We start from the raw sequence: 12,905 nt of genomic DNA, 5'->3' as shown, positions 1-12,905 counted from the left end.
AGAGTGAGGTGAGAGCAGGGGTGAGAACGTTTGAGGAAGATCCAGTGACTTGTTGGGCATGTGTATTTCACATGCTGTTTCCAATACAACAACCTCCCATAAAATGCTCATGGGATACCGGTGCTTTTCCCAGCACTCTGAAAAAGGAAAGTGGTAACATCAACAAGTACACACCAAGAAGAGTTATGTTAATTTTACAAATGCCTTGGCATAGATTTAGTCATTCCTCCCCCCTTCCCCGATGTCACACAGTGAGGCTTCAAAAGCAGGAATTTCTGGCTCCCAATCTGCACTCATACTTGTCTCCCAACTGGGTGCGAGACCTTGAGACATGGGAATGCTGGTCACTTGTGCACGATGCTGGGTACACTAAACCAGAAGACTTGACTGCATGACATGGCTGCACCTCTCGTCCACCTCTGGCTACGCTTGCACTGACCTTACCTATTTGTGCATTATCATACAGAAGGAGGTCGTAGGCTCCTTGGAATCCGGTTCGATAATTGGTTCTTGTCCCTTGATCCCACTGGACCACCACAGTCCTGTCCGGTGTCGTTGGGCTGCCTTGCCGGCCAATCTCAACCACAGTCCCAACGTTCCCTTCGCCGTTGTCCTGGTTGCCCCATTTCCAGTCCATTCCACGGATGACCCGCATGCCGACCTGCATGCTTGCATAGGGATCCAAGTCCATTGCGCTGGATAGCAGCCCCACAGCACTCGCCAGCAGTGGATCTCAAAGGCAAGACGGATGGAATGGTGCGTCCAGCACAGCTAGGAAGGAAGCACACAGAACATGTTGTACAGCAAGTCGCAGAAATAACCTGCACAGCAAAGCATGTGTGTCAATAAGTTTTGCTAATTAATCCAGGCCTACAAGGTCCCACTGAATTAATGTCATCTGTAGGGTTTTTCCTGGATTCTGCATTCTGTGAACCAATTAACTCTAACCCAACAGCTCATTTTTGTTCAATTCATATTCTTCCTTCTCCCCCACCTCCACCAAATTTGTTGAGAGCTCCTTTGAGTAGCAGGGTGTTACGCTCAAGGAGACCACCCTGGAACTTCAGGGTAGATTCTCACCCTTGAAGACAGGGTGTGAAATCCTGGCTCCGTTGAAGCTAATGGTCAAGAATTCCCATGGACTCCAAGGTGGCCAGAATTTCACCCAAGCTGACAATGAATTGTAGCATTTACACTGGCACAGTTCCTACATCCCTTCACCTCTACTCAGGCAGCGCTCGGTTATCAACGTTTGCCTTGTTCATAACATTCCACCTGAGTAAGAAGCTGGAAAAAATGACAGGAAGGAAAAAGGCTTTTCGTTCCCATCCACCACTGCCCTGCTACCAAGGTTAGCTCAAATCACACCATTGGACTAGCTGCAGATGTCTAATCCCATGGGCATGCATGTAACCTTCTGTCTGAGAAGCTCTGCTCCCTGCCCAGCTCCCTCAGCTGGAGATTAAACCACTCATTGGAAAACAGCCAAATTTCACCTGCTTCGCAGAAAACCCATCTCCTTCCCCTGCTCTCCTGGAAACTGGGCCCACATTAGCGGCCACAAGCCCAGTTTACAGCCTAATACCACCACCCAGAAGTTCAAAGGAGTTTCCCTTTTGGGAGCGTGTTGCACAGCTCTGCCTGCTGGAGTGTTCTGAACAAGGCCAGCTGTAACATTTGTGCTTGGCATCTGCGTTCTACACACCAGGATCTGGAGCAGCCTCTGAGCAGCAACTAGGGCTTCATTCCAGGTTAATTTGCACCTTTCCTTATTGTGCATATCCCAGATCTGGTTGGTATTGTAACCACTTTGCAGCCAGCTAAAACCGTGTGGTTATACGAATGGTTATGGTTATGCCACACCCTTTCGGAACCTGCTGACTTTCATCACGAATGGAGACAGATCATCTTCCTCCAAAAACAGAGACCTGCCTTGGTCCAATGCTTTCAGTGTTGTGGGTCGGCAACTAATTGTGTGTCTGCACCTCTGCAAACCACCTACAAAAACGAGTGTTGTACAAAATGGTGTCTTCCATATGGCATGGCCTCACACTCACAATATATATGCAAGCTCACATGGTGTGGAGGATTCCTTTTTATAGAGCAGATCTGGAGGAGGAAGGCAGGGAGAGGCACCATTCGGGGATTAGAAGGAATTGTCTGGTGGGTTGGATCCAGCCCAGGGGCTGCCAGCTAGACCACCAAAATGCCTTTAGTTGCTAACAGTATAGGTCATATGACACACAGTTCAGCAGCCCCGATTCCAGCACTGGAGAGGAACAGTGTCCATTCATTATCCAGTTCGTTTCAGTATTAGAGCTGTTTCAAATACCACTAAACAGTATTCCAGCTACTTATCTTTGTCGTGATTGTCTTTAGAAGTCACCTTCTAAAAACTAGACAGTGAACTGCATTTCTGTAGATTACAGAGCCACCAAAATAGATGTAGCAAAATCTTCTGGGAATTAATAGTATCACAACATTGCAAAAGATACTGAAAGGACAGTCTAGAACCCACTGCAAGGATTTGTCTGGCTTTCGTTCCTAGTGCTTCAGTGTAAAAATCAACCCCAAGATGAAAAGAGTGCAGGAAGATTTATAGCCTATTCTAGAGAAACGTGTCACAATCCACAGCATTCAATTCACAGGCTTCAACATGATCAGAGGGATGTGACCAAATGAGAAACCCAGGCATGGAAGTGTCAGCCCTCCTGGTCATTTTAAACAAAGGCAAGTACATAAACTGTGCTGTTTTCACACACTAAATCAGAGGGTTTGTGTACACTGGGGTTTCTGGTGCGGTTCTTCCCCGGCCTTGGAAAAATATCTTTTTCTGGGGGCTGGGGGGATGGCTCAAAGCTTTCACATAGCTAAACAGGGTAATTTGAGATAAGAGGGCTTTTCCCCCCACGAAATAATGCCTCCAGCTCTGGGAATGACTTTTGCTGACACCCACACTCCCATTTCTAGGCCAAAAAGGAACGTGTGTGAACACAGCACATTATTATTGGCTCATGTGCAGGCTCCTTTTGCAAGGCTGTGGCTGTAAATGAGAATGCTCCCTGTTGCCAAGCTATAGCTGTGTGAATGTGATTTTCCAACTTTACTTAATTTCGACCTCATTGAGCAAAGTATAGTCCAAAAAACTCCTGCAGTTTAGACACAGCCAGAGACCCTGGCTTAGTTAACAGGTCTAAGATTAGACCCACACACCTATTCATAGTTTTCATTTTAAAACATGGTGGGTGGGAAGGGAGACAATGAGAAGCATTCGCCATCGAAAAGCCACAGTCAGCAGCATTTAAAAAGTAAGCTGCTGCTTTGATGGATGAGCCATCACAAAGTCAGGGCAGCCAGGAGGGAAAGTATGTCACCGCTAGAGCTGGGTGCTTGTCATGGCAGAAAAGAATGCTGAGGCCACAATTTGCTCCCTTAAAAAAAACGCAGCACGTGATAAGGGAGAGAAGTCATGCTGTCTGGAGGAAAGTTATTTTCAGGCGGCTACAAAAGTCACCCATTAGTTTCAACTGCCACGGCTGTTTTTGCAAGGATACCATCCAGTGGCAGCAGAACAGAGGAGAACAAAGCCTGTTTCACACAGGTCGAACCACCATCAGAGGGTAACAACCTCCTGCTGCTACTGGTGCGAGCAAGATTTGAGCAGGTGTTTCTGAGGTGAAGGAATCTACGCCAAAAACCCCTAAGTCAATCTACTTCCTTCCTACTCCTGGTCTCCCCCAGCCTTGCAGAACCCCGGCATTCAGTCACTCCCAAACACTACTTTATCGTTACCTGCCAGCCTTGTGCACATACAGAATCCACAGAGCCTCTAATTTTCTTTGAGAGTCATTGTGTTCCTCCAGCAAGACAGATTTTTCCTGTGCTAAAGCTGAAGGAAAGTGAGAAATAAATATTCTCTCAGATAAAATTGCAAAAGCATCTTCCTGGCTAAGTTTTAACAGCAACATGTAAATGCTAACATGGCTCTTTAGGTTTGCCACTCTAGGACCACGACTATAGCTGGCGGTTACTTCCCAGTCTCATTTGGTTATTTCAAGTTTTAGTCAGCTCAGTAGCTGGAAGAAGCAATAACCTTTCTTCTGAAGCAAGAATAAAAACTGTGGTCTTAAAAGAGGATCACGCTGCCAGTTGTGATTAAATGATTAATGAACTGTCTCATCACAAAGAGAGTCAGGGAAAAGCCCCTCCCAATGGATACACGCCCCTGCCATCTGGGATTTGAAGAAATACTTCCATTTAAAATGTAAGCTAAAAGTTTTCTTCAATGACCTGGTCTTCCAAGTCCCATAGGAAGGCCATGAAACCTGGACTTCCAAGTGCTCAAACCTCTTTTTAAAAAGTGACTTAGGAGTTCAGGCATTGAGGTGAGAATTGCTTTTAACTCAACTTTTTGTATCTTAATTAATAGGCCATTTGGTCTCCTCCAAAAGATCTTTGTGTAGGTTGAAACTCTCATCTGCCAACATCCCTCACCTGGTGAGACCGTGGATGTTGCTGAACCAGAGCCCTGCTGGTGTCAGGAAGCCCTGCTGTGAGCACACTCTGGGGATCCCCAGGGCCAGCCCTGGGAACCTCTCTACTGGGAGCCCAGATGGGGTTGGGAACCCCACCAGCAGTCCTGCAGACACAGAGAGCCCAGCTGGGACTGGGGAAGCCCAGCAGCCCCGTTTGGGAAGCTGGCTGGGGCACAGAGCCACACCAGCAGCCCTGTATCAGTGGTGAACTAGGCCAGGGTTGGGGAACCCTGCAGAAGTGGCGCTCTTCCCTCCAGGCAGCCTAGGGGCTGGACTCCTCATCTGGAAAATCCCCTCATTCAGGACCACTCAGGTCCTGAGGGTGCTGGACAAGGGAGGTACAACCAGGATTTCAGAATGCAGGACTAAACCGAGCTCCCTTCTGCTTTGACAGCAACGAAGGGTCCTGTGGCACCTTATAGACTAACAGAATTGGATTTCCAGACCAGCTTATAGACTAACAGACTTGGATTTCCAGACCAGCATCTGATGAAGTGAGTCTGTGCTCACGAAAGCTCATGCTCAAAACTTTTCTGTTAGTCTATAAGGTGCCACAGGACCCTTCGTTGCTGTTACAGATCCAGACTAACACGGCTACCCCTCCGATACTTGACACCTTCTGCTTTGAGATGCCCTTAAAACAGCTCCCATCTGACCCTACGTGTGTTCCTACATGACATCTGTCAAGAACTTTCACTTGACACGAAGCCTCTTTTTAGTGGCAGATAGCTGGAGAATCACTGTGGGTGCCAGAAGGAACACAGCTCGCAGGCTGGAAACGTTCTTGCATGGCGAATTATGTGAACTAAAAACATGGATTAAAATGGACTCTGTGTTGGCTGGCATTGCAGAGGAATTTCCGCAACATGTAATGTGTTACAATAGCGCACAGCAGACAGACATTCACCCTTTAATCTTCTTATTCCTTGTACCTTTTGCTAGGTGGTATTTAGCAAGGGTGATATTTTGCCACTTGCACATTCATCGAGCGGTGTCTTGCTCTGCATGTAGTTTCGCCTGGTTATTTTCCATTGGTAATAGCGGAGGAGTGCCGAGACAGCCCCAGTCGTGGGTCAAGGCCCCACTGCTGTTCGAATCAGCATCAAAACTTCAGTCAGTCCGACTTGTCTAGTTAAGTGAGTATTTGGGATAATACAGAAAATTTCTTCCCTTGCCATTCTGCTGTAGCAGGACATAAGGAACCACCACCGGCCCGGTGAAATTACATTACCAGTCACTTCCGTTGCAGCTCAGGGAGTATCAATACACCTACGACTGACATTTTTAGTCCCAAATTTAGTGCTTTTAATTAGGTACCTCCCCCAAGTTCAGTCTTCCCAGTCTGGAATGCCATGGAAAACACGCTGCTTTTTTCTTTCAAAAGACATTTTAGAAGAGTGTTTCTTTTCCTAAGTATTAGCTGCTACATTCGGGTTCAGGGATTTGGCTGGAAGGGGTGAGCAGAGAGGAGGAGGAGATAGGGCCTGGGCTGGGCTGGCATATAGGTGAGGCCACAGGCTGGGGAACTTGCCTCCCCAAACCTCTGCTTCACCCACGGCCCGTGAATGACATCCTGGATGGTAGCCAGGACCCAAATCAGCAGCTTCTTTATGAATAAGTGTCAAATAACGTTTGGTTCCAGACCTCAGAGGAAATTCTGCTTTTCATAACCGTTCACAATTTAAGAAAACAGAGCTAAGGACAACAGCACCCAGAAGAATGGTTTTGTGGCTGAAGAGCAGCACTAGGAAGTGCAGGCTTACCATGCCCACACTGCACCCTGGGAGGTGAGGCAGTACTATGATCCTCATTGTACAGCTAGAGAGCTAAGACACATGGAGGCTAAGTGACTTGCCCAAGGTCACATGGGAAGTCTGTAGCAGAGCAAGAACCTGCACACAGCTCTCCCAAGATCTAGGCTAGCATTCTAGTCACTAGATCTTCCTTCCTCCCTGTCAGAGAGATCTGTGTTTCCAACTTTGTCACCTGTTCACTGTATGACTTTGGGTGGTTCCAATCTCCCTGTGCTTCAGTTTTATCATCCTTTACATGGGAATAACTATGTACTTCTCAGCGGCTATGGAGAAGCTATACCTAATTCATGCCTATAACGGGCTTAGAGGACTCGTTATGGAAAGTGCCAGACAATGAAATAATAATAAATGTTCCTTAGTACTATGGAAAGAATTGAGCACTTTGAAAATTTCATACTGACGACTAAAAACAGGTGAAATATCCCCAGTTCCACGTTTTACTACAAACCCAAAACCTGGGTTTTTCCAGATCTTTTCCAGAATTTTCCACAATTTCCAGATCTGAAGAAGTGGGTCTGTCTCACAAAAGCTCATCAACCTAATAAATTATTTTGTTAGTCTTCAAAATGCTATAGGACTGCTTTTGCCCTTTGTGAAGATAGAGACTACCACTACCTCGCTGTGACTCTTCCTAAAACCTGGGGTCTGTTTCAGGAAAATGAGAACTTCGGTTAACCTGGAGTAAAGGAAGGACTTTAAGTGAACCTCAGTAGACTTTTACTTTACGGTTTTGAGTGTCCAAGAACTCAAGAGGTGAGAATCAAGTGAAATGGAACCAATCAATCCCCTGCAAAACATGCTTGTCGGGTTCCATGGAGCTCTACTGATCACTGCTGCTCAGTTAAGCTAAATCACAAGGGGGCTGAACATGGTGCTTAAGAAATTATATATACTTCTATGGGGCATTATCCATCTCTACTGTAAAATAACAAGCATTCCTGTATCATCTTAGAGACTCACAAATTTATTAGGTCATGAGCTTTCCTGGGTGAGACCCACTTCTTCAGTCATCTTGGTCTCTAATGTGCTACAGGACTGCTTGATATCTGTGAGGCTACAGACTAACACGGCTGCCCCTTTGATGCTATAGGCTGAACCTCTCTCATCTGGTAATATCCATAATCTGGCATGATTTTAGTTAGCTAGATAACCACTTATCATGGGTGTGGCCAACTTTCACGCAGTGCCATGGTTTGTTTACAGCTGCCAGTCCTGGCTTTCAGTGTCCTGGGCTGTTATTTAGCTCTAATTTACCCCTAAATGTATTCTAAGAGCCCAATAAGCAGTGGAAGTGTTGGTAATGTGCTACACAATACTGATATCCCATGGTCTGGTAAATTCTCATTTGGTCCCAGTCAAGTCCTGAGGATGCTGGACCAGAGACATTCGGCCTGTACTATAAAATGGCACTCTTTCTCTTATGATGGCCATTTCATCAGTTTTTAAGCTCTTAGTTTCGCTTTCCTGGCCCAAACTGGCTACTGAGAAGGTTTTAATACCCTACAGCTAGGTTCGAAAGCAGGGGTCAGCAACCTTTCCAAGGTGGAGTGCTGAAATTTGACCTTCTGACCTCTATGCACAGCCTCAGTGCTGGTGATACTTTTTAAAGTCACTAATAGTCCTACTTACAACAGCTCCGTTAATAATTGAATAAAGATGCAGAACTTTACTGTTTAGGTGATGGTTGGTGGCATTAGCTGGTCTTTTGTTAACCTACAGGCAGCCTGGCATGGCTGAAGGGGGAGTGGGGTGGGGCTGAGCTCTGATGAAATCAGCTCACGTGCCTTTCTTGGCACACGTACTGGGGTTGCTGACCCTATTCCAGAGACTGGCTCTTTCAATAAAGGTGATTTACAATTACAGTCTGGACAAAAGTATCAGAGGGGCAGCCGTGTTAGTCTGGATCTGCAAAAGCAACGAGGGGTCCTGTGGCACCTTATAGACTAACAAATGTATGAGCATAAGCTTTTGTGGGCAAACACCCACTTCGTCAGATGCAGGTCTGGACAAAGGCAGCCAACATTTAGATATTGCAACACTTGGTAGTTTAAGACAACTTTGATTTCTTGTTATAACACACAACTCACCTCTGGATCCTTTAAAGAAAGAGAGCACATATAAGCCAGAATATAATACAAAACACAGAACGTGCTTGATATTAATGAATGCCCAGGACCTCCCTAATGGGAGCACTTCTGGCAACATTTGTCTTTCAGCACAAACAAATTTCCTCAAAGCCTCAAGAAGAGGCTAGTTCTCTGAAAAGAGTCAAGACAGCTCATTCTTTACTGAGGTGGTACTTTCCTCCTCATTTATCATTAGCAAACAACAGCGCTAGAGGCTGCTGTCAGAATCATCTGTCAGAAAAGCTGTTACACCAACCTGGACTGCTTGCAGCCAGAGTAAATTGTGTTAGCCCTGCTTTGCTGGCCAAACTGACTAACAACAATTTTGCTTCCTTTTGGGTTTCCCCTGTGGTTTTTACCTTAGGAAGTTGCCCAGCAACCCCAGTGCTACAAGAGCATATTATTGGGTTACAGGTATTGCTGAAACAAGACCTAAAACTTCACAAGTGTGTGTTTTTCCCCTTAGCAAGCAACAAGAATTCAGTATTAGAAGCAAGTGTGAGTGAATTTTGCTGCTGAAAGGATATTAATACCTTGGTGTGGAGGGGGGGGGGCACAGATTCCAATCTCAGAGACACATGGTCTGTCTATAGTAGCAGTGCCTACCTGGCTTGACAATGAGCCAGCATTTTTTTCTGCTTTCCCCTTGCTGTGAGCAGATCCCCCAACCATCCTACCTGGCCTGACTGCCGCGGTGACTCAGACTCGCTGGAAAGTGTGCACTTTTCTTTTACAACTTAGCTGGAGGGCCAAATCCAGAGGAAACACAAGATGAAGTCTTTGGAACCAGTCTCAAGATGAGAGAGGTGGCCATGTTAACCTGTATCTTCAAGAACAACAAGAAGTCCTGTGGCACCTTATAGACTAAAAGGTATTTTGGAGCATAAGCTTTCGTGGGCAAAGACCCATTCATGTATCTGATGAAGTGGGTCTTTGCCCACAAAAGCTTATGCTCCAAAGTATCTGTTAGTCTATAAGGTGCCACAGGACTTCTTGTTAGTCTCAGGATACACATGCCCCCTTCCTGTCTGTCTCAAGTGAAAAAAACACTTCCATCCGCCCTCTGCTCCAATGCTACAGCCCCTGCGAGATGGCTTTGAGTTTCTCCACCATGCACAGGTTCCCCTGCAGCCCCTCTCCTATCTCTACCCCAGAACAGTCTATAAATAAAGGCAGATCATGGGCAGCATTACTTCTAAGTTTTTTCCACCGCTGGGCAGAATAGATTTTGTTATGTGCACCAAGGCACGTACAAAAATGAAACACTTGCTCTGCAAATCAGCTGGATGGCATTTGAATATCTTCTGGACCAATGCCCAAGCACTCAGTTTATAGGGAACATTGGTCTTGGATTATTTTCTTCACCTTGAGAGGTGCATACGTCACAGCTGGGGCTGGATACCATTCCATGGGAAGCCCACCAATCCCGAAAGATCCCAAACATCTTCCAGCCATTTCAGTAGGAAGGGTGGGCACTTGACATTTTCTGCAATCTTGCTCCTAACCTGACAGCAAAAGTGCAGCACCAGACTTAGAAAGCAACACATTCTGCTGCTATAAGACCCGTCCTCAGGGTTCCACTTGAGTTTCCTTTATCATAGAATCATAGAACACTAGAACTGGAAGGGACCTTGAGAGGTCATCGAGTCCAGTCCCCTGCCCTCATGGCAGGACCAAGCACCATCTAACGCACGATTTAACCTGCTCTTAAATATCTCTAGTGATAGAGATTCCACAACCTACCTAGACAATTTATTCCAGTGATGTTTAGGAAGTTTTTCCTAAAAACCAACCTAAACCTCCTCTGCTGCAATGTAAGCCGATTGCTTCTCGTCCTATCCTCAGAGGACGAGGAAAACAATTTTTCTCCCTCCTTGTGAAACTCTTTGAGGTACTTGAAAACTGCTATCATGTCCCCTCTCAGTCTTCCGCTTTCTAAAATAAAGCAGCCCAGTTCTTTCAGTCTTCCCTCAGGTCTCCAGACCTTTCATCGTTCTTGTTGCTCTTCTTTGGACCTTCTCCAAATCTTTCTTGAAATGTGGTGGCCAAAACTGGATACAATACTTCAGTCTGAAGCCTAATCAGTGTAGAGTAGAGCAGGAAAAATGTCTTGCTCACGACACTCCTGTTAATGCATCCCAGAATCACGTTTGCTGTTCTTGCAAGAGCGTCACACTGGTGACCCATACTCAGCTTGACCCCTAAGTCCCTTTTCGCAGTACTCCTGCCTAGGGAATCCATTCCTATTCTGTACGTGTGAAGTGTCGGTATTTTTGGTCCCAGGTGGTGGGAATAAAGAGTTCTACTCAAAGCCAGACAAACACGTACAGAACCTTAACTGCTTTTCAGGATCCAAGATAGCTTCTCTGCCTACTCTTCTGGGCATCAGATCAAAATGTTTTCTGCTCATTTTCACATGAAGCACTAACTGAGGAAGTTCACGTCATATGGGGAAAACAAACCACTTCTGAAGCTGCTAGGCTGGGCCTAAAGGACCACCGTCAAATACACTTCCAGAAAAAGACAGAACTATTGTAACTGTTCAGTGCCGACCCACCTCTAAGCACCCACTCACCCTGCCCAGCCCTCCCACATAGAGATTACCAACCTAGTGTTATTTACTGTTCTCTCCTGGCCTCACTTCCAGGTCAACGTGATCTGCAGCATTTTGTCAATAAAGGCCTGGGAAAGAAATATCCAGCTCCTCCTGCTCAGGGGCTATTAAAGGTGGATATGGCGACATCAGCATTCATTCACACACACTCCCGCTGCTCACTGGGTTCATCCGCTTGCACAGAGATGATTCATTAGTTGTTGTTCTGTAGCATTTTCAAAGCCTGGCTCTTGAAGGGCTTTATAATCATGAATGAATTAAGCCCGGGGGAGCTAGCTCAATATTATCATCCCCTTCCCTTATTAGAGGGACAACCAGAAGAGAGAAATGATTTGCCCGTAATTACAAACCGAGTCAGTTGCAGAGCTGAGTGTTTACCTCGGAGAGGTAACCACCAGACCACACTCCATCCCAGAGCAAACATCACAAGATTTTTTTAAAAACATTTCTTTGTTCTGTACTGTCTGTCCCACCATTCAAGATTATTCCTTAACTGAGTAGGTAGCATTACCTCACTTAACCCACAAAGCACGAACACATCAAACTAGCATTATTATTGTTATTTATGAGGTGGGGCCCATGTGCTGGGGTTATGTTAATCTCAGTTTAGAATTTCCCAGTTGAGAGGAGGGAAGTGTTTTCTCCCTTTTCCTAAATAGTGTGTGAAAACGGTCCAATAAGCATGTTCTTCGCAGCCACTTAGCTTCCCAGGTCACAATCCCTGAATGCACACAAAGCAGCAGCCACCTCTGGATCACAGCCATACTCTGTAACTTGGCGAGCCAAAAGGGTACAGCAAACAAATTTCCTGTGTACAACACTTAGCCTTTTTCTAGTATTTTCTCTGCATGTTGTAGAAATGAGTAAGTAATGCCTGAATTGTTCTTGTTTCTTGTGTTTAATAGGACATAAGAATATACACACACATGTGCCAGGGGAGCTGGGTACATGCCAGCAGGCATATGGAGAAAAAGATCACTTGAGATTTAAGTTTTAATTTTTGCAAATCTCCTTTTTTAAGGATTCAGTTTCTTTAAAATCATGCACAGGTGTATCCTGCATAAGCTTTGATTTCTCTGCTCAGCCACTGAACTCTGAAAGGAGACTGCTAGAGAAACACCCAGACATTTGTGAGCAGGAGGATGTGTAATAATCCTCGCTGCAGATACAGTGAAATCAAACCAGCTTTGGAAATTCTGCAGCAAGAGGAACTGGTTTAAGAATTAAAATAGATAAGATACAAATCTTGTTGGGCCTTTGCAAATGGATCAAGTCCCTAACATGTCATCAACCCTGGTGTTTAGGCACGAACTCAGGCATCACCGGGATTTGACACTTGCCAGTGTCTGAAAAATAGGAACCATGTAAGTGTCTTTCCCCAGGTGGACTATTCCTAAGGTTTCTCTCTAAAATCTTTGGCCCTGAGACATCTCACTTCATTTATAAACTGGTTGGAGCCAGTTAAACCCAGAGACCCAAGTAATTACCCGAAATAATGCCAAGTTTCAGCAACTGAATGGAGGGTGGTTCAGCATTAGAACCATGCATAACTATAAGAAGAAAGAGAAAACATGATTCATAGATATCCCTTGCAGGTCATCTAGGCCACTGCCTCCCCCGGGAGCCATTTCTAGTTTTGATCCCTCAGAGATAGTTTACTAAAATCCCAAAAGCATGGTCTGGATAGAGGTCTGGGAGAGAGAAGATAGGATCAGACCCTAATACATAAGAACGGCCATATTGGGCCAGACCAAAGGTCCACCTAGCCCAGTGTCCCATCTTCCGACAGAGGGCAACACCAGGTGCTCCAGAGGGA

The 12,905-nt window shown here is 45.7% G+C and overlaps 1 protein-coding gene across 6 annotated transcripts in view; it reads right to left on the bottom strand.

The window, feature by feature from the left end:
* MIB2 (MIB E3 ubiquitin protein ligase 2) overlaps window positions 1-12,905 on the bottom strand; it is a 112,507-nt gene that overhangs the window by 69,731 nt on the left and 29,871 nt on the right. For 4 of the 6 annotated variants that reach the window (XM_074975555.1, XM_074975550.1, XM_074975552.1 and 1 more), the window contains one exon: window positions 445-771. In XM_074975555.1, coding sequence (XP_074831656.1) covers window positions 445-691 — 247 coding nt within the window. In that variant the 5' untranslated portion in view covers window positions 692-771. Of the gene's footprint in view, window positions 1-444; window positions 772-3,792; window positions 3,890-12,905 lie in introns of all 6 variants that reach the window. The other 2 variants (XM_074975551.1, XM_074975553.1) reach the window with 1 other exon arrangement.

This window comes from Carettochelys insculpta, chromosome 23, assembly GCF_033958435.1.
Source record: "Carettochelys insculpta isolate YL-2023 chromosome 23, ASM3395843v1, whole genome shotgun sequence".
Classification (NCBI taxonomy): Eukaryota; Metazoa; Chordata; order Testudines; family Carettochelyidae; genus Carettochelys; species Carettochelys insculpta.
The sequence above is the reverse complement of the archived record's forward strand: the minus strand, read 5'-3'. Positions and strand labels throughout refer to the sequence as shown.